Below are 21728 nucleotides of genomic sequence, written 5' to 3'. Positions count from 1 at the left end.
TCACCCCATCATTCCTTGAAGATGAAGATGAATGTTACCTCTCCATGTGGTATCTCCAGCTTGTCTTTGTGCCCAGTTGCTTGAGGAGGGAGGGACTCACTTAAATCTCCCAGATGCTGTGATGAACAGGAACATAATGCAATAACATTTCACTGAGAATTCAAACATGCTGCTAGAGGTCTATGGTCTGGGTGCTGATCACAGACACTGTGTGTGGGCATTTACCTCAAACATCAATCTCAGTCACTGGCCACAGGCACTGGCTACAATGACTGACCACATGCTGGCTCTGACCACTCTTTGACTCCTAGCATCTTATACAGAATCAGCTACCCCCACCCCACCACCACCCCCCACCCCCTCATGCCGATGCAGTGTTGCTGTGCCCCTGGGCACAATGTGATCAGAGAGCAGCCATCCTGGGGAACTGTGACAATGGAGGCCCTGGGAGGGGAGATCAGTGAGTTGAGATAGGCCACTGAATGCTTTCCTCAGGTATTCTGGGGCTATATGAGGGACAATGACAGCAGTGTACCTGTGTATAGTCATGATGCTGCATATTTTCCTGCTTCTGCTGAATGGCAATCAGTTTTTCAAAAAAGTCCCCATCACCTTCTTCTACAGTCCTGTTGAAGAGAGAGAATTGATTTTTTTAAACTGTCTGAGGTGGAATGGGCTTCAGCAACACGCTCCAGCTTGAGGGACCCCAATACAACACAATACGTATTGGTTCTGAATATTGAGCCCCCTTATATCGACACCCTCCCCATACAGATACATCCCCCTCAATATCAACACAGATCCCCCCATATGGACACATATCCCAATATCAACACTCCTCCCAACTTCATCCCCCAAAATAGACACAAGTCCACTCAAATAGCCACACACCCCACATAGGCACAGCCTCCCCATGCTGAATACTGATCCCAACCCCATTTAGACTCAAGACCATTGTTTTAGACAAATATCCACCTATACTGAAAACCAACTCTCCCTATATATACATGTAGCTCCCATATACTGAATACTGACACCTCAAATAGACACATCCACCACCACTGTTTAGACACTACCCCAATGTACTTAAATTACTGACAGGTCCCCTCACATAGGCACAGCACTCCCATACTAAATACCCCAGCCTAAAGTACTGAATACTGAAATTCATATTGATACAGCCACTCATACTAAATTCTGATCACCCCTACCAACTTAGCAGGCCCAGATAGAGAAACAAACCCAATATAGACACAGCACCAACATGTAGCCACAGCCTACTCCCATATTACACAGCCCCGCATATGGAATACTGACCACCCTCATATAACCATAACCTGTCCCCATATTGACACAGCTCCCCTTAATTAATGATGACCACTCCCATATTGCCACAGCCTGCCCCCCAATATTGACACATCTCCCATACTGTATACAGACCTCCCCCACATAGACACAGCTCCCATAGCTTCCCCCCCTACTGAATACTGACTATCCCCATATAGACACACAATCCATATAGACATAGACCTCTACACATACATACACAGCTTCTCCCATACTGACGCAGCACCCCACATAGACACAGCTCCTCCATACGATAGACACAGCTCCTCCACCCCTTTATAGCCAGCCTCCCCCCTCCTGTACTGAATACTGACCATCCTTCCTCAAAGACACAGTTTCCTCCATATAGCCATAGCTCCCCACATACAGATACAGCTCCCCATACTGAATTCCAAACCTCATATAGAGACAGTCTTCTCCCTCCCTATAATGAATTCTGACCCACCTTGCTCATTAAAGAAATGGGCTGTTATTGTCTGATAGTACCTGAGGTTCACTAGGCACACGGACATTGGGGGTGTATAATTACTTAATACAAACAATGTGTTGGTACAGACAGAGTGGAGGGGCTGAGCAGCAAAGAGGGTGCAGCTGATACAGGTCGATGGGGATTCTGCTTTGGAAAATTTCCATCGCCATGGACCTTGATCTGTTGCTAGGAGACCATCACTTATAGCTCATCCTGATGGTCAGACTCAGGATTTGCAAGAGACAGTCATTCAAAAGCAGACATGAGTTTTAAATAAATTCTCAACAATAAAGTCAGCAAAGATTTGCAGGTAGAAAATCAATTTAATTGCTGCTGCTGGAGATAGCAAAAGAGAAAAACAGAGGCGGGGGAGAGAGACAGAAACAGGTACAGAGGAAGAAAGAAAAGAGACACAGGGAAGTGGAGGGGGGCAAATGGGAGGGAGAAAAAGACAAAGAAAGAGAAGAGAATAAAGTGAAAAAAGACAAAAATGGAGAGAAAGACAAAGACAGAAACATGGGGACAGAGTGAACAGGATGGAATTCAGAACAAAGGAAAGCAGAAATTGTGTGAGAAACTCAGCAGATCTGGCATCATATGTGGAGAGAAATCAGAGTTACTGTTTTGAGTCCAGTGACCTTTCTTTAGAACTCCAGCAATTTCACTTTTTTGTTTCAAATCTCCAATATCCGCAGTTCTTTGTTTTATGTGAGTGATAAAATTTGGATACTGCAGGCAGAATCATTCCCGAAATCTCTCTATACCATGGTCTGTTCACATATCACTCCCTGCACTTGCTGGTCTGCATGGATTCCAATAAACAATGCCTCATTTTTAAAATTCTCTTGTTATTTTCAAATAAGGTCATGGCTTCAACTTTTATGACTTCTGATATCTCCTCCAGCTGCACAACCCTTTTAGATCTCTTCATTCTCTAATTTGGCCTTTTGTTATCACTCTACCCTGGTGTCCCTAGTAATGCTATCTCGCCCAAAGCTCCACAATTATATTAACCCCACACCCAAATTTTTCAGTCTCTCTATCTCTCTTTCCTTCTTTAAGAATGCTCAGTAAAGCCTACCGCTTTGATAGGTTTTGGTCATCTGCCCAATGGTATAAAAATTTAGATTGTGAAACTTCCCAATGGTGCTGTAAAACAACTAGTTGTGGCTGGATTCTGTCTACTCGATCTCTTCTGAACATTTGTCCCCTAAGTGTTTGATTATGTTCATCTACCACGTCAAATTGTCTTTTGATTCTCTAACTAGTGGGCGGCACGGTGGCACAGTGGTTAGCACTGCTGCCTCACAGCATCAGAGACCCGGGTTCACTTCCCGCCTCAGGCGACTAACTGTGTGGAGTTTGCATGTTCTCCCCGTGTCTGCGTGGGTTTCCTCCGGGTGCTCCGGTTTCCTCCCACAGTCACAAAGATGTGCAGGGTCAGGTGAATTGACCATGCTAAATTGCCCATAGTGTTAGTTAAGGGGTAAATGTAAGGGCAATGGGTGGGCTGCGCTTCGGCGGGTCGGTGTGGACTTGTTGGGCCGAAGGGCCTGTTTCCACACTGTAAGTCTAATCTAATCTATATCATGGCTCCCAATTGTCACATCAATCTCAGTTCTTTTGGTGTCTCTGTCTCAGAATCCTGTCCACTGTTGAATTTGTGATCTTTGTCGCCTATGATAAAGTTTTTTCTCCTTCACATGACTGTTTCCAATGATTCAGGTCACTGTATCAGTGACAGTCACAAGTCTCTTAGTCCATCTTTGGTTTTGATGGAGCCTGGCTCAGAAATTCCATTAATTTCTTCTACTTATTATTACAAATACCAGATTTCCAGACACTCATTCTATCCCAGAATACTAATTGTCCAAAAACTTAGGGGTGTCCCACAGAATCTTACAGTACAAGAATAGAATCCCTGTAGATTAGATTACTTACAGTATGGAAACAGGCCCTTCGGCCCAACAAGTCCACACCGCCCCACCGAAGCATAACCCACCCATACCCCTACATCTACATCTACATCTACCCCTTACCTAACACTACGGGCAATTTAGCATGGCCAATTCACCTGACCTGCACATCTTTGGAGTGTGGGAGGAAACCGGAGCACCCGGAGGAAACCCACGCAGACACGGGGAGAACGTGCAAACTCCACACAGTCAGTCGCCTGAGGCGGGAATTGAACCCAGGTCTCTGGCGCTGTGAGGCAGCAGTGCTAACCACTGTGCCATCATGCCATGTAGATTGGGAACAGGCTATTCGGCCCATTGAGTCCACATCACCCCTCCAAAAACATCCCACCCAGACCTACTCTATCCTGTAACCCTGCATTCCACCTGGCTAATCCACTTAACTTGCACATCCCTGGACACTAGGGGATATTTAGCATGGCCAATCCACCTAACCTGATATCTTTGAACTGTGGGGGGAAACTCACAGTCACAGGAAGAATGTGCAAACTCCACACAGACAGTGACATGAGGCTGCAATCAAACCTGGGTCCCTGGCGCTGAAAGGTAGCAGTGCTAACCACTGAGCCACCACGCTGTCCATTGAGCCACTGTGCCACCCATAAATGCAGATGCAGTCCCTGTGTATATAACTTTCCCAAAGTCTGGTAACTGTTCTGAGTGTCTAGTATATTTTTTCCTAATTCCTGGCATTATATTCCCTTTGTCCATTCCCAATCCTGCTGGTTTCCTGTCCCATCGTGAATCAGATTGGCTTCCCATTCCAATCCACCTGATATCTCACACTGTTCATTTCTAGGTTTTTGTTCCAGAATTGGAGTTACCCTAGTTCATTCCATTGATGTGTAAGATCTCATTGAGTATATATTCAATCCATTTATCTCTCAGGTCTAACATGAAAGTGAGAAAAAAGGGAATTTGAAAAACAAGAAGTATTACTGTGGGTGATGAGGAAAGAATAGCTGAATTGCAAAGGAAGTACATGGGGGATGGCAGGGATGAGTACAGAGAGCTCAGTATTGAGAAACCAGAACACTGACTTTTCAGTGTTGTAGCTAAAATGCAAATAACTGTTAAGAGTTACAAATAGTTTAACTAAGTTGAAGAAAGAGGTTGGAATTCATTGAGTTTAGTACAAACGTATTAATAGATATTTATACAACTGAACTGGTGCTAACTGAAGATCAAGGGAGAATGTGATTCCTGTCTTTAAAATCTTGAGGTGTAGATGATTTTTCATGATATATGTTTTCCTCATGGGACATGAAGTAACTATCATCCTACTGGACCACAGGCTACTCCCTCATTACAGAGAGTCAACTGGTGGTGGTTTAATCTGAGGGTCACCACACCTCAAGTGAGAGGAGAGATTAAAAGGGAGAGCACTTCATGGTTATAGGAATTGTACACATGTTTAAGGCATTATTCTACATTGCAAACTAGCTTTCCAGCCACCTGAGCTATCCAAACCAGACACTTAACACTACTGGGAATTTCAATCACAATGATTCCTGGTCAAATAACAATAAAACGCTGAATGACCTCAAGTTCTGTTTATTTAATAACAATTGACAATCCATTTATTGCTCATCCCTAATGTTTAATCATTTCATCTGGATCTGGAGTTACAGAAAGGTCAGATGGCTCCCTCCCATGAAGGATAGTTGTGCATCAGGAAGCTATTTTATTGGCAGGTGAAGTCATATACAATAACAGTAGGCATTTATTTAAAGCATCTTTACATAAAGCCCAGGAAGGACACTCTGATTCATAGTGAAAATATACCCAGAATTCACAACTCAACTCCAACCCAACAGAGAATTGACAGTTGACAGAAATAATTACTGTTATGCCAATCAATTATTTTTAAAAAAAGGAGCTTGATAAATTTCTGTCAGAAAATGAAATGAAAGGCTGTCCAGAGAGGCAGAGATTGGGAAATACTATGCGGAATGTGTTGAGAAATTTTGCTCTGGCCCACTCTGGATGCTTAATGGACGGATCATTGCAGCATGGACTGTCTTTATTTAGGTACAGCTGCTAGCACATCTGCAGCCAGTCCAATGACTGTTTTTACTGTTAAAATGAACCAGGTTTTTGAAAAGCAACTTTTGGCCTGGTACACAAGCCTGCCTACCAACTTTTATTCTTGGCTCCAAACCTGGTGAACACTAAATTCATCAAGAGAAAATGAACTGGTGGGTCCCTTTAGTCCTCTTCCATCTCCTGAGCATAACAAAGATGTTGCAGACACAAACCCTTTCCCACCTACACAACCCCACCAACCCTGGGTTGGACAGGCAGGGCACTGTAAAGGTGCACTGTGCCCTTCCCCTTCCTCACACCCAGAGTCTGGGATACAGGCTGCAGATCCACTTCACCAAAGAATGATTAAAGGTTGATTTTCCAATTCTCTGCCTTTGGGATTAGAAACTGGTGACCTCGAAGCTGTATAACTGCTGTGAGTGAATATGGACTTTCTCTGGTTAATTCTCTGCATGCAGGAACTCCGTGCCTAACAATGATATTGTAATTCACAGAGTGTCAATCTCTGAGGGTTTCCTAATTCCTACAATTAATAATCAATAACAAACGAACTTTGTGCTGTGGAAAAGGCTGTGATGCCTGGGTTATGGATTTCCCTTACCTGAGTTCATCGGCTGTAGAATATGCTTTCTTTACTGGAGTCACAGGTCGAGCTGTGGTCCTTCGGACAGACTGGCAGCTCTGCAACTGATGCATTACAATTGCAAACCGCCTCAACAGTGGGAGGATTCAGTGAACTGCAGGAAATGATGCAAACCTGAAGGCAGAATAACTGAAATAAAAATAGTTAAGAAATCAAAATTGGTTGAGTGCCCTTGACACCACACCGAGTAATTAGTAAGATGTACAGCTGTGACCCACCCACTGTGTCGTTACAGACTGGATTAGTAATCTGCAGCACTTGCCATGCATTGAAGGTTCATAGTGTGTCCACTCCCAAACAAACATAATCTGTGAGTTCTGAGGCTTGAGGATCAAAATCAAGGGTCTAACTCTCAGGATATCTCATTTGATATTGCACTAATGGAGCAGAGTAACAAATCCAAATGGTATATATTTTTGGGCTCTGTAAAATTTGTTCCTCTTTTTTTATTTAAAAATATATAAATGGTATTTGCATTAACTTCTCCAATCCAACTACTACACAGAGATACAGTACCTTTCTTGATACTTATAACCACATGAACAAGGAACAAGAGAAGGCCACTCAGCCCTTCAACATTGCTGTGCTATTCAATAGCTGATTTGATTTTAACCTCAACTCTACATTCCTGCTATCCCCAATAATCTTTCATCCTCTTGGTAATCAACAACTTAACTATTGTAGCCTTAAATATATTTAAATATCCTGCATCCACTGCATTTTGAGGAAAGAATTACCAGGATGTTGCCAGGGTTGCAGGGTTTGAGTTATAGGGAGAGGCTGGATAGGCTAGGACTTTCTTTTCACTGAAGCATAGGAGGTTGAAGGATGGCCTTATAGAGATTTGTACAATCATGAAGGGCATAGATAAGGTGAATAGCAAAAGTATTTTCCCTAGGGTTGAGGGAGTTCAAATTTAGGGAACATATTTTCAAGGTGAGAGGAGAAATATTTAAAAGAGACTGGAGAGGCAACTTTTTCACACAGAGGATGGTTTGCATGTGGAATGAACTGCCAGAGGAAGGATTGGTGCAGATACAGTTACAACATTTAAAAGACATTTGGACCGGTATGTGAATAGGAAAGGTTTAGAGGGATATGGACCAAATGCAGGGAAGTGGAACTAGTTTAGTTGGAGAATCTTGGCGGATGGATGAGTTGGACCAAAGGGTGTGTTTCCGTGCTGTGTGACTCTATGACTCTCAAATCCCAGAGAAAAATTGTTTCAGCATTTCTATTTTAAATGGGCATGCCTTACATTTATAGTGTAACCCTAGATCTTGATTCTCCCCCAAAAGGAAACATGCTTTCAATATCCACCCACTCAAGTCCCCTCAGGATCTTATATATTTTAATTAAGGTACCTCCAAATCATCTAAACTCAGGAGGATACAGGCCAGTTTAGCCTTTGCTCATAAGCAATCTGCCCATTTCTGGTTTTAATATTGCAAACCTTATCTGAACTACTTCTAAAACATTAACATTTTTCCCCAAGTATGGTGCCCAATATTATAAACAATACTCCAGATATGGACATTCCATTCCCTTTATAACTGCATAACCTTCCTACACTAGCATTCAATTACCCTTGCAATAAAAATACAAAGTGCATTTAGCTTTCCTACTTGCTCACTGTACTGCAAACAAACTTTCTTCCTGGTGTATGTTTTGCATGTATACAGAATCTTTCCTGGTGTACACTGCACAGATATACAGAACCTCTGCTGATTTACATTACCCTGGTCCAAAGAATCTCTTCTGGTGTACACACAGATATACACAGACATCTCCTGATTTACACTGCACAGGAATGGAGAACCTCTCCTGGTATTCACTGCACAGGTATACAGAACCTCTCCTGGCATACATTGCATAGACACACAAAATCTTTCCGGCTGTACACTACACAGCTGCACAGAACATTTCCTGCTGCATATTACACCGTTGCACAGAACCTCTCTTAGTGTACACTGCACAGGTAAACAGAACTATTTCCTGCTGTGACACTACACAGGTACACAGAATATTTCATAATGTACACAATACAGGCACACAGAACCATTCTTGGTATACAATACCAATCACTGTACCTCTCCTAGTATACGCTATACTGAGAGAGAGCACCTTTCCTGGAATTCACTGCATGGATAGATGGAACTTCTCCCTATGTGCATGACACAGATATATGGATTATCTTCCACTCGGTTTATCGCTATGTTGAACACAAGGCTTAACCTTTACCTTGTATCTAGTCCGCAAACAAATTCATGCAAATCTTAGCATGGGCAATATTCGCTGATAGTACTGACCTTTGTTATGAAATGCTCAAAATACAAAGAGCACTAATGTTTGCGATGCGATCTTGTGGCAGTGGTTGCTTTCCTTCCTGTTGTCAGGTTGCTCCATGCCCAGTCAGTCCCACCTGCTGCCGTGGCAATTTGTATAAAGTATCCTCTCCCAGAATATGTGTAGACTAACTTTAACTAAAAGTAGCATGGAGTAGATTGAGAGACTGCAGAGACCTTCTAAACAAAACAGATTAACAATATAACCATTCCTCCATTTATTTCCCAACTTGTAAAATGTCAGTTTAGAGCCAGAATCCAAGCAGGTTAGTGTTGGCAATCCAGCATCGCAATCACTAAGGCTCAACACTCCTTTTGAAAGACAACAACTCCAATCATGCATTGATCCCTCAGTACAGCACTCCAGAAGTGTCCTCTGCTGTACCCATCCAACAATGCAGCACCATCTGACTACTGTCCTCTCAAATATGAAGTTCTGCTACTGTACTGAATTTCTCATAGTGCAATGCTTCCTCAGTTCTGTCTCTCTAATATTGCAGCACTTCCTCAGTACTGCCACTCCAGCAATTCAGTACTATTCTGGAATCTCTGTCTGTTTGTTTTTCATTATTCATTCATGGAATGTGGCTGTCATTGGCTAGTTGTATTTGCCCTTGAGAAGATTGTGTGAGCTGTCTTGTTGAATCACTGAAACCCTACGATCCTACGATCTTATACTCCACAACCACCCGATGAAGGAGCAGCAGTCTGAAAGCCAGTGCTTCCAAATAAACCTGTTGGACTATAACCTGGTGTTATGTGATTTTTAACTTTGTACGCCCCAGTCCAACACCAGCACCTCCGAATCATCACTGAAATCCTGTAGTGTAGTTATAACCATAGTGCTGTCAGGAAGGTAGTTTCACGATTTTGATCCACTAGCTACATTTTCAAGTCAGATGAAAGATTTAGAGGGGAACCTGCAGTTAGTGGTATTCGATTGTGTCTGTTGCTCTCGTCAACCTAGGTGGTATAGGTTGCAGGTTTGGAGGTTTCTGTCAAAGATGCCTTGGTAATGGAATACATCTTGTTGATGGTGCACACTGCTGTCTTTGTCAGTGAATCAGTTGTGAAAGGAGTGAATATTGAATGTTGAATTTAGCAGACCTGGACAACATTCAGGCTTGGGCTGATAAGAGGCAAGTATTCATGCCACACAATTTGCCCATCCAACAGTGCAGAATTCCCTTGATACTGCCTATTTGACAGCCTAGCACACCCTGAGTACTGCTTCTGCAATAGTACAATGCCTCCTTAGCATCTCCTCAACAGTGTAGCATCCCTCAGTATAGCCGCTTCAACATCTCTCAGTACTGTCCTCCCAACAGTGCAGATGGCGTACCAATCAAGCAGACTGCTTTGTCTTGATTGATGTCGAGCTTCTTAAGTCTTGCTTGGGCTCACCCACCAGGCCAGTGGAGGATATTACATCACTGTTCTGACACGTGCCTTGCAGATGGTGGATAGGTATTGGGGAGACAGAAGACGAGTTATTCACCATAGAATACCCAACCTCTAACCTGCTCTTGTAGACTTTGTATTTAAATAGCTAACCCAATTCAGTTCTGGTCAACTGTAAACAACAGGATGTTGATTGTGGGCGTGATAGTAATGCTATTGAATATCATGGGAAGGTTGTTAGGTTCTGAAAATCATGTGGGGTGAATGTTACATGCCACTTATCAGCCCAAGCTGGAATGTTGTCCAGGTCTTGCTAAATATGGACATGGATTGCTTCAGTATTTGAGGATGGTGCTGAAGATTGTGCAATCATCAGTGACAATCCCTACTTCTGACCTTGTGGTGGAAGGAAAGTCATTGATGAAGAAACTAAAGTTGGTTGAGCAGAACACTATCCTGAAGAACTCATATAAGCACGGTTGTGGTGCAGTGGTAATATCCCTACCTTTGAACCAGGAGGACCAACTTTAAGATCAACTTGCTCCAAAGATATGTAATAACATCTTTGAACAGATTAATTAAAAAAAATCTACCCTGAAGAACTACTGCAGTGATATCCTGGGACAAGGAAATTTACCAGGATGTTATTGGGACTGGAGGATTTGAGTTATAAGGAGAGGCTAGATAGGCTGGGACTTTTTTCACAGGGACATAAGAGGTTGAAGGGTGGACCTTAAAGAGGTTTATAAAATCATGAGGTGCATTGATAAGTTGAAAGCAAAGGTCTTTTCCCTCGGGTTGGTGAATTCAATACTGGGGACCATTTTTAAGGTGAGTGAAGAAAGATCGGAGGGGCAGCTTTTTTCACACAGTGGGTGGTTCATATGTGGAATGAACTGTCAGAGGAAGTGATAGATGTAGGTACAAACTTAAAAGACACTTGAACAGGTACATGAATAGGAAGGGTTTAGAGAGATATGGACCAAATGCAGGCAAGTGGAACTTGTTTAGTTTGGGAAACTTGCTCGACATGGACATGTTAGACCAAAGGGTCTATTTCTGTACTGTATGACCCTATGACTCTATAACTCTCCTTGTGCTAGGTAAGATTGAAATTAATAGAGAGAGACCCCTATTGACTCCAGTCTTGCTAGGGTTTCTTGATGTCACACTTGGTCAAATGCTTCCTTGATGTCAAGGCCAATCACTGTCACCTCACCTCTGGATTTCAGCTCTTTTTTCCTATGTTTAGACCAAGGCTATCATGAGGGTAAGAGCTGAGTGATCCTGGAAGAACCCAAACTGATCATCAGCGAATAGGTTATTACTGACCAAGTGCCGCTTTGTAGCATTGTAGATGATTCCTTCCATCACTTTGCTGATGATCAAGAGCAGACTGATAGGGCAGGATGTATTAAATTCCTGGAATTAGCCTTGAGGTTAACCCCAGCCTTTTAACTCTTCATTAATCAGCATCTTTACATGCAGACAGAACTGAAAATCCAAAATAAAATGCAGAACATGCTGTAAACTTTCTGCAAGTCAGTCAATGCCTAAAGGAAACAAGCTATTTACTACCTTCACTGACTCTCCTAAGATTGATTTATCTTTGGAGGTGCCGAAAGGTCCACCGTGCATCTCTAATATACTGTTTAATGGCATCGAGTAAATGGAGTTCTTCTGGAATCTGTTCCTTTCTCTTTCAGTTTCTTCCCACTGAGTCTTTACTCTCACATTGTTACACTCGCTATGTTTTATGTCATACTTGCCCATATTAACTTGCATTTGCCACTGTGCTCCCTGATCCAAATCTATGAGCAATTGCAACTAATCCTTTAAAGAATGAAGTTAGGAAACATCTCTTCACAAAAAGAGTTATAGAAATGTGGATCTCTTATCTACAAACTTAATTTGATGCTGTGCAGTTATTAAATCTAAAACTAAGATTGTTAGATTTTAATTAACCAAAAGCATTAAAGCTGGGTACATTGAATTAGGCCAGAGATCATTAATTCAGTACAGATTTGATGGGCTTTGTAATTCCCCCACCCCTTAGAACAGGATTGTCCCAGTGGTGGTGGGAGAAAGGATTATGCCCCAAATGCTGAGATTGCTCAATAAACTGCCACAACTACCTTCAATTAAACTGTACCAGTGGACAAAATCGATTCACAGCCGTGAAGTGGATATATGAGAAAAAGAAATTGCTGGAAAAGCTTAGCAGATTTGGCAGCATCTGTGAAGAGAAATCAGAGTTAACGTTTTGGGTCCCATGACCCTTCCTCAGAACATGGTGTTTATACACCCCTCTAACAGACAGGCACAAATTTGTTATCTGTCTTGCTGTTCTTCTGGGGTATCATAAGATTTCAATTCCAGCAGGTTTGTCAGTGATATCATTAATTATTGTCTGCCTTTGGACCTTGTTAAGTAAGGGCAATCACTAAAGGACAATCTCTCAAAAACTTGCCTCAAACAAGTTGCTTAATCCAAGGATCGATAACGACTTTCCTGAAGGTTCAGGCAATAATTGGATGAGGTAGCAGCCGAGTCTTTTCCTGAACATAAATAGAAAACCTAGATTAATAAGAGCATAGAACTCTTTTTTCAAACTGAGCACAGATTAAGAAAAAAGACAATAGATTAAAAATCAGATCAATGGTTTTAATGTGGAATTTTTTAAAATGTGTGGACTAAAATGCAGTGTAAATTTTTAAAAGACGATTAAGAAACAGAAGACTAATTTTATAACAAGTGTGGAGTAAAATGCATTTTTGAGTACAGTGCAGCAATGTACTTACCTGATTACAAGTTCAGATCTGATGAATCAATCTTTTACCAACTACAAATGTACTTGGAATGGATAGGTTTGAAAAATCAAGGTCAATTTCAGAATGTATAAAGCAATGATACTGTTACCTCCTCTGTGCCCAGAAGGCTTAGACAGTTCACAAGTAACTCAAAAGACTCTGAACCTTGCAGACCTGCACTCTGCAAACCTTCAGAGCAAGAATCCAAATAACTTTTTCAAATATTTTACATTGAGAAGTGAAGTATTGTTGACATTACCTATCCAATATTTGGGATGTCCTTGAAATATCCCAAAAATTCAAGAGAGTGAGGGTGCAGAGCTGAGTATGGTGGCTATCACCAAGGAGAAAGTGCTAGTAAAATGGCCTGAAAGTGGATACGTCACCTGGACCAAATGGACTACACCCGAGAGTTCCAAGGGGGATAGCTGAAGAGATATGAGAGGTGTTAGTGGTGATCTTTCAGGAATCAATAGAATCAGAGAGGGTCCCAGAGGACTGGAAAATTGCTAACATGACCTCCCTGTTTAAAAGGAGTAAGGCAAAAGACAGAAAATTACAGACCGATTAACCTACCCTGAATCCATTGTGAAGAATGAGATTTCTGAATGCTTGGAAGTATATGGTAAAACAGGGCTTAATCTAGGATGGGTGCTTAATCTAGGTTAGAAGTTCGGCACAACATCGTGGGCCGAAGGGCCTGTTCTGTGCTGTATTGTTCTATGTTCTATGTTCTAGGGCAAAGTTAGCATGGTTTCATCAAGGGTAGGCCATGCCTGACAAAGCTGCTAGAATTCTTTGAGGAAGTAATGAGCAGATTAGACCAAAGGATAGGCAAAACATGTTATCTACCTGGACTTCAAGAAGACCTTTGACAAAGTGCCGCACAGGAGGCTACTGTGTAAGTTAAAGGTCCATGGTGTCACAGGCAAGGTGCTAACATAGATAGAAGCGTAGGCTGTCTGGCAGAATGCAGAGAGTGGGGATAAAAGGGTCCTTCTCAGGATGGCAGCAGGTGACAATTGGTGTTCCACAAGGCTGAGTGTTGGGAGCACAGTTTCTAACTTTAGATATTAATGATCCAAATGAAGGAATTAAGGGCATTCTGGCTAAGTTTGCAGATGATACAAAGATAGGTAGAGGGACAGGCAGCATTGAGGAGGCGGGGAGGCTGCAGAAGGATTTAGACAGGTTAGGAGAGTGGGCAAAGAAGTGGCAGATGGAGTACAATGTGGTAAAGTGTGAGGTCATACACTTTGGTAGGAAGAATAGAGGCATGGACTATTTTCTAAATGGGAAGAAAATTCAGAAATCTGAAGTGCAAAGAGAATTGGGAGTTCTAATCCAAGATTATCTCATGGTAAATTTGCAGGTTGAGTCAGTAGTTAGGAAGGCAAATGTAATGATGGCATTTATTTTGAGAGAACTTGAATACAAAAGCGGGGATGTACTTCTGAGGCTCTATACAGCTCTGGTCAGACCACATTTGGAATATTGTGTACAGGTTTGGGCCCCCCATATCTCAGGAAGGATGTACTAGCCCTGGAGCATGTTCAAAGGAGGTTCACGAGAAAAGTCCCAGGAATGAAAAGCTGAACACATGAGTAATGTTTGAGGACTCTGGGTTTATGATCTATGGGGTTTAGAAGGATGGAAGGGGGGATCTAATTGAAACATACAGAATACTGAATGGCCGGACAGGGTGGATGGTGGGAAGATGTTTCCATTGGTAGGAGAGACTAGGACCCGAGGGCATAGCCTTAGAGTAAAGGGATGACCTTTTGGAACAGAGATAAGGAGAAACATCTTCAGCCAGAGAGCGGTGAATCTATGGAATTCATTGCCACAGAAGGCTGTGGAGGCCAGATCATTGAGTGTATTTAAGACTAAGATAGATAGGTTCTTAAGTATCAAGGGATGAAAGGTTATGGGGAGAAAGCAGGAAAATAGGGTTGAGAAACTTATTAGCCTGAGTGAATGGCAGAGCAGACTCAATGGGCTGAATGGCCTAATTTCTGCTCCTATATCTTATAGTATAAGCTCTCTTCCTGAACCATTGTAAGTACAATCGCAATGCTAATAGGGAGGAAGTTTCAGGATTTTGATTTGGTGACAGTGAAGGAAATATATTTCTGTTAAATAAAGTGTGATTTGGAGATAAACCTAAAGGTGGTGGTGTTCCCATATATCTGCTGCCCTAGTACGTAGAGTTGGTGGAATTCATGGGTTTGGAAGGGGCTGTCAGAGGACCCTCAAATAGTTTTAGTCTGGGATCAAGCCTATGCAGATAAAGCTCTGGTTATCATGTTGACTTTGGCAATGTTTGTTTCCCCAAAAACTTCATTTGAAAGAGAGAGAACATCACCAGAGGCAAATGGCCAGAGAGAGGATCCCATGGAGAGAGGCTCAATGCAATCCAGTCAGGAATGGCCCAGCGATTGTAAGCTAAGGAGAGAGGTCAGCCCACAAAGACAGATAGCAGCCTGAAAGTGCTGAAGCTGCACTTAGAGACTAGGGAGGAGGATACAGCTAAGAGGAAATCAGACAGGGAGCAAGGCAGTAAATAAACTCTGTGTTCAATCATAGTTGTCAAATGTCAGGTTAGGAAATAGCAGAGTTCATTGAGATAAGAAAAGATCCAATCCAAACTAACTGAACAGAAAGGTTATCAAATAGCAACGAATCTATAACGGAATGTGTTCAAATATGAGACTTACAGAGTTAGAGATTTTTTTTGTAAAGTGAAAACTATAGGGTTGTTGCATGAATAAAAAGGATAAAACCAAACCCAGAAAAAACAAAAAAACACTTTTATAGTACTTTTCACAACCATTAGACATCTCATAGTGCTTTACAGCCAGGAAGATACTTCTGAAATGTAGTCTCTATTGCAATGTAGGAAACTCGCACTAATTTACACACAAACTGCAGGATATATTATAAAATATATACATTTTGTGATATTGATTGAAGAACATGTATTGGCCAAGATACCAGGGATAATTTCTCTGCATTTCTTCAAAATAGTACCATGAGATCTTCTCCATTTTTTATGAGAAGGCTTTGGTCTAACTTCTTACCTAAAAGCTAACACCTCTGATGGTGCAGTGCACCTTTGTTATTGCATTGGATTGTTAGTCTAGATTTAAGTACTGAAGTCCTGAAGTGGGACTTGAACTCAAACCTTGTGATTGAGAGACAAGTGTGTTATTCACTTAACTCAGGCAAAAGCTCAAAACAATATCATAGAGAATATAGAATTTTTAAATGTATGCTACATGGTGTCACTAACAAGGCCAGCATTTCTTGTTGATCTGTAATTGCTCTTGAACTAAATGGCTTGCTAAGAAATTTCAGAGGTCGTTTAAGAATCAAGCTCATCACTGGGGATTTAGAGTCACATATGGACCAGACCATGTACAGACATTAGGTTTCCTTCCCTAAAAGGCTTTGATGAAGCAGATGTTTTATTTACAATAATTAATGGTAGTTTCCTGATTGCTGAGACTTGCTTCCCACTACAAACTTTTATTCATTAAATTTTAAATTTGACCAGCTGTCATGTTGATGTTCTGACCCCCTGTCCCGAGATTAGACTCTGTGTTTCTGAATTACTCGTCCATTGACAGCACCATCTCTCCGCAAAATGCAGTGGGGAGATGAACTTGGAAATCGAAGTGAATGCCCTCCTTGTGATGGACTTGTTGGAGGGTGTGCTGGGAAAGCAGTGGTGAGCTCAAACCACCACTTTAACTCCCTGACTGCTTCTTCCTGCCAAGCAGACAGGGTTAGAATAGATGTTCTGAAACTTACAACGTGGGACAAATTTGGCGAGGAGGTGGGGACACGATCTGTTAATAATTCTTACCTCAGTCAATTGCTCCTTTTCAACAGTATCCTTGGGTTCTGTAACGACACAGAGGATTATTGCAAGAGAATTCAGATCTGAAATGAAGTATTGTCCAGGTAATTGGGTAATGAAGAATTCTGATGCGAATTTGACCCTCTGAGACGGAGAACGCTCACTGATGTGTTAGACACTTATTTTCCTATAAACAGCAGCTTCACGTTTGCATCCAACTTTCCCTTAACAGATACTATGATTTCTGACTGAACCAATCTCTGCGCGAAGCTTTGCATGTTCTCACAACGCTCTGGTTGAACATCCCCTCTGGAGCTGAGTGTCTGATCCACCGCCTGGCTAAGGTGCCCTGTAGTGACATTAAATACATTCTCCCAATTGACAAGATTAACACCATTAAAACCTGGGGGGGTGGGTTCATAGATTTGCGGGCAGGACTAATCCCGTCACGCCCTCTCCAATAAAGATGCTGCAGCCTGTGTTTGTACGCTGTTTTGAGAAGGGGTATCATTAACCCTGTGTCTGGGGCGGGCTCCGGGTGTCAGGAAGATTTTCCGCATCATTTTTCACCTCAATTAATTCCCTTGACGACGGTTTCATTTCTTTTCAACAAAATATCAACAGTGACGCGAAATGACGTGTAGGGAGATATTTCGGGTGTAAACTCGCCCCCACACCTTTGTACTTGAAGGATGCCGAGTCCCTCTTGCCCCCGCCCCCCTTCCACCCACCACCCACCAACCAGATCAGCCCTCTGTGTCAGTCCCGGAAAGATTACACCACCTCCTGTCTCTCACTCTCAGAGCTGGCTGAATTGGAGCTCAGAATGAAAACTTCCGTTGGAAGTTCGAAGAAAAATATCACTTTTCTTAATCTGTTTGTTTAAGCCCCTCACAACATTGTCCATTCAAAGCACCCTCAGAGCATTTCGTTTTTGTTGACAGCCCATGTGACATTTACCGCTGCCCAGATTACGGGTTGCAGTGCTATAGCGCCTTTAGCTGTCAGTCCAAGCGGCGAGTATGTGTGTGGGGGGAGTGCACACGCGGGGCTAGTCGTACTTTGTAAATCCGCCACAATTTACCCAGTGTACTGACAGCTATAAACAAGACTGCCTCCGTACTACAGAATAACAATTGCCCGGGAAGGTGTTACAGTCTGAAATTAAATAAAACAATCAAACGTTTGGTGGTGGTGGGATTCTATGTAGAATATCTGAGACCGAGAGTTCCTGATGAGGTTGCAGTTGGTAGGGATTCTTGGTGAGAAATGTTGATGCAAAAAACATTTTTGCAAAACACTGTTCATTGTTCAGAAATCTATCTGAACACACTGGCAGTAAATGACAACGAGAAAGGGAAGCTGCAATATACAGCTGTCTGTATGAGCTGGCTGCGCGTTTACTGCTTCATTACAAAGCTGCTCAGGCTCATTTTCTGATACCCTGCCTTTTCTCATTCTTGACTATCCCGCTCGTTAAGGAGAGCCTCGGAAATTGAATACCTGCTTCATCCACCCCTAACATGTTCCAGCAATACATAACCAGGAGAACCACCCCGCTGTACCAGAATATGGTTAAAACACCGCACGCTTTCTGCATTGCATTTCAAACTTACAACAAAAGTACCATCAAAACAGAGGTGCAGGATGTTTTGGATTCGGATATTCCGGATTACCAAACTACACGGTCTCTTAAAATATCTTACAATACCCTCCCATATTCTTCAGAATTTGTACAGGCGGAAGAAATTCTCAATTGCAGCAAGTATTTCACTCTCTGACGGCGGCTACCCGTTGACCAGCTGTTGAACAATTCACTAACAGGCGGTATTCCAGTGTCCAGCTCTCTGACAGCTGGCCTTTTTTCTCGGTAAGGTTGAAATGGGAACTGAGGCAGGACAGAGGAACAGTGAGCAGCAAGAAAACGTCTGGAAGATTGACTCGTCAACGTGTTCATTGTAACCACTCCGAATTGATTTGAAAAGGTAAAACATCTCGGATTTCCTGTTCCGATTCGGTGAGACACGGTTCCAATGTAGCACACCATCAGAGAGTCTCACTGGAGACTGGGTCAGACTAACCCAGCGGAATGAAGAAGGAAGTTGCTGGGGGAGAACAGTTTCCCGAGAGAGGAAAGGTAATGCACTGCAAGTGGACAAGGCACAAGGGTATGGAGCACGGCCGAAAGCGGAGTCAGTGTGAATAGGGGAGAAGTGAGGGGGGTCTCGCCTGCACTGTCAGGTTGAATGAGGGAACAGTGGCTGACTGGGACTACAGTGGACTCCGGCCGAGGCGGACTATGTTCAAGGGCGCTGTGTGTTTCCAATCACCACCAAATAATTAATTCCCAATCATTTTATGTGAAATGCCTCACCCTGATCATTTGTTTCTGTTTTAACCGATTAAAATATTCGAATGTGTTTATTTTAATGTTGTTACTTGCCGTCCCGCACCGAGGTTCCCCGCTCCGTGCAGTTGATATAATGCAGGAAGCTGTCTGTTGGGCCTGGAGTTACCCAAGGATTCCCTGATGGAAACGCCAGCCCGGTCTCAGGACAGAGCTACAGCAGGAGCACAGGTTAGAGCTGGGAAAGGGTCAACAAATGCAAATAAAACAACCGGGAGACAGAAAGCAGGACGCACGAAGACTGTCACCTTCACACGAACAGGAGGCCGTTCAGTCCCTTCCCTCCAGCCTATCCGCCATGTCATGAGGACATGGCTGTTCCATGCCTCTGTTTTGGCTCCACAGCTGAGTATAACATCGGGCAGCAGCCACCTGCACCCCCCGCCCCCCTCCCCCCACCGATCTTGGTTTGAAAATGACGAATTGCGCCTGAATCTCTGATCTCGGGGTGGGGGTGGAATCAGTTCCAGTGCCCAACAGCTTCAACTCTTGGAGAAGTAACACTCCAAACCACACCTCCCCACCTTCCTATCCTACCCCCCCACCCCCCCCCCCTCCACCCTCCAAATCCCCCAAACAGTTAGCGGGAGAAGTTTCTATCAATCAACTCCTTAACAGAATAATCCCGGTTTGGGCTGGGTTGGGGTAGTGGTAAAGATTAAACAGCTCCTGAGGAAAGCTCTAACCAAACACATGGATGTAAGCTTGGAGTCACTCAGATTGGCACCTAGCAGCTACTCATTATCCCCTCCCCAGCCCAGGTTCTCCCTCACCCACCATCACATCCCTCCCCACCACGACCACCACCTCACACCCCCACCCCAGGTTCACCAACCCCATCTTTCCCCCCAGATTCACGCCCACCACCTTAGCCCCACCCCACACCCTCACCCCAGGTTCCCCCCCCCCAATCACCACCACATCCCCCCTCCACCACTACCACCTCATTCCCCCCAGATCAGTTCCCCCTCACCCCCATCCCCCGAGCCCAGGACAGCACCAGCACCTCATCCCCCCCGTCCCCAACACCACCACATCCCCCCGCCCCCCGGTTGACCAATTCGGTCCCCAGACCCCCTCAGTGGGCGGGGTTGGGGTGTGCGTGGGGGGGGGGGTGATATATCGGTTGATTTTCCCCATTTCTCACCGCCGCCCGCCCGCCACTCGCTGTCTTCGCTTCTCCGCCCGCAGGTTCAGTTAAAAAGTAAAGGCAGCACGTCATGTGGGGATGGAGACCAAAAAACAAACCAAACCAAACAGGATGCAGTCAGACAACCGAAACAGGCGAGTAAAACTAACCAGAGCAAGGTGGGGACAGAAATAAACCAATGGGGCACACAGTGGGAATAACACCTTGTTAGAGGGGAAAGGGTGCGAACGGAAAACACTGACAAACTGCAGATGCAGTGAAATGGACCTGGGAACGGAGTTGGAACAGAGCGGGTTAACTGTCCTCAGCACTGTAAACGGCACTTGAACCGGCAGATTGCGGGGGGGGGGGGCGGGGGGTGAGCAAATCCACATCATATTGCAGTGAGAAAGGCATTTACACAAAAAAAAACAAACTGGCGGAGACGGAGAGAGGGAAATAGGAAACTACAGAGAGAACGAGAAAACAAGGCGCAGAGACAGGCAGAGGCACCGACGTCAGGAATTGGACCTTGTTTCCGCCTCGGTTTTGGACATTAGTGAGTGAAATCGGCGTAGTTATCTCCCACAGCCTTCGGACATGAGAAACAGACTGTGCCCCAGACTGGACAGGAATGGGGGAGGGAAAGAGTGTGGGGAGGAGAGTGAGGGGTATGCAGCCAAAACAGTGAGGCAGGCAGAGGCAGGGAACTGGGGAGAAGGGTGAGAGACAGAGAAAAGGAGAGTGAGAGAGAGAGAGAGAGAGAGTATGGGACGGACAGCCTCTACTATAGAAGCAGAAACAAAGCGACACAGAAAACCAGAGGCAGTGACACTGACTGCCTCTGCCTCGGGTACCCTTACCTATTCCTGCCGCTCCTTACCCCGGGTACCCTTACCTGTTGCTGCTGCTCCTTGCCCGCTGCACATTGACAGCTCCGGGCAAAATCACGCTGGGCATGGTGAACCACCTACTGACCTGAAACAGCCCAATCAGAACACAACTGGGTTGATCAATCTGTCGCCTGGAGGCGGGGAGCTAAAATTTCCCGACTCAAAATTACAGACACACAGCCCAAGACTGCTATCAATCTTCTTTCCTAATTCACCACACAATTAATACAGACCAGCCCACAAGCTGCCGTTATGATTTCTGTCCAAACCAGCAATGATTACAATCCCGTCCTAACCTGCATTCCTTGCAGTCCAACCTAAACCAGTGTTCAGGAGCTCGCGGAACTCCCAAGGGACATATGTCCCTTATAACAGGTCCTGCTCCACCAATCATTAAAGT

General features: G+C 43.8%; 1 protein-coding gene across 4 annotated transcripts in view; it reads right to left on the bottom strand.

Annotated features, from left to right (window-relative positions):
• baiap3 (BAI1 associated protein 3) overlaps positions 1–21413 on the bottom strand; it is an 81211-nt gene extending 59798 nt beyond the window's left edge. The window contains exons 1-7 of one of the 4 annotated variants that reach the window (XM_072559532.1): positions 21334–21411; positions 16906–16943; positions 12698–12785; positions 8791–9006; positions 6440–6610; positions 536–626; positions 39–116 (exon numbers count right to left, since the gene is read on the bottom strand). In XM_072559532.1, coding sequence (XP_072415633.1) covers positions 39–116; positions 536–626; positions 6440–6534 — 264 coding nt within the window. In that variant the 5' untranslated portion in view covers positions 6535–6610; positions 8791–9006; positions 12698–12785; positions 16906–16943; positions 21334–21411. Of the gene's footprint in view, positions 1–38; positions 117–535; positions 627–6439; positions 6611–8790; positions 9007–12697; positions 12786–16905; positions 16944–18515; positions 18788–21333 lie in introns of those variants that run through there. The other 3 variants (XM_072559530.1, XM_072559533.1, XM_072559531.1) reach the window with 3 other exon arrangements.
• Between the last annotated feature and the right edge of the window lie 315 nt (positions 21414–21728).

This window comes from Chiloscyllium punctatum, chromosome 40 (genome assembly GCF_047496795.1).
Source record: "Chiloscyllium punctatum isolate Juve2018m chromosome 40, sChiPun1.3, whole genome shotgun sequence".
Lineage (NCBI taxonomy): Eukaryota > Metazoa > Chordata > Chondrichthyes > Orectolobiformes > Hemiscylliidae > Chiloscyllium > Chiloscyllium punctatum.
The sequence above is the reverse complement of the archived record's forward strand: the minus strand, read 5'-3'. Positions and strand labels throughout refer to the sequence as shown.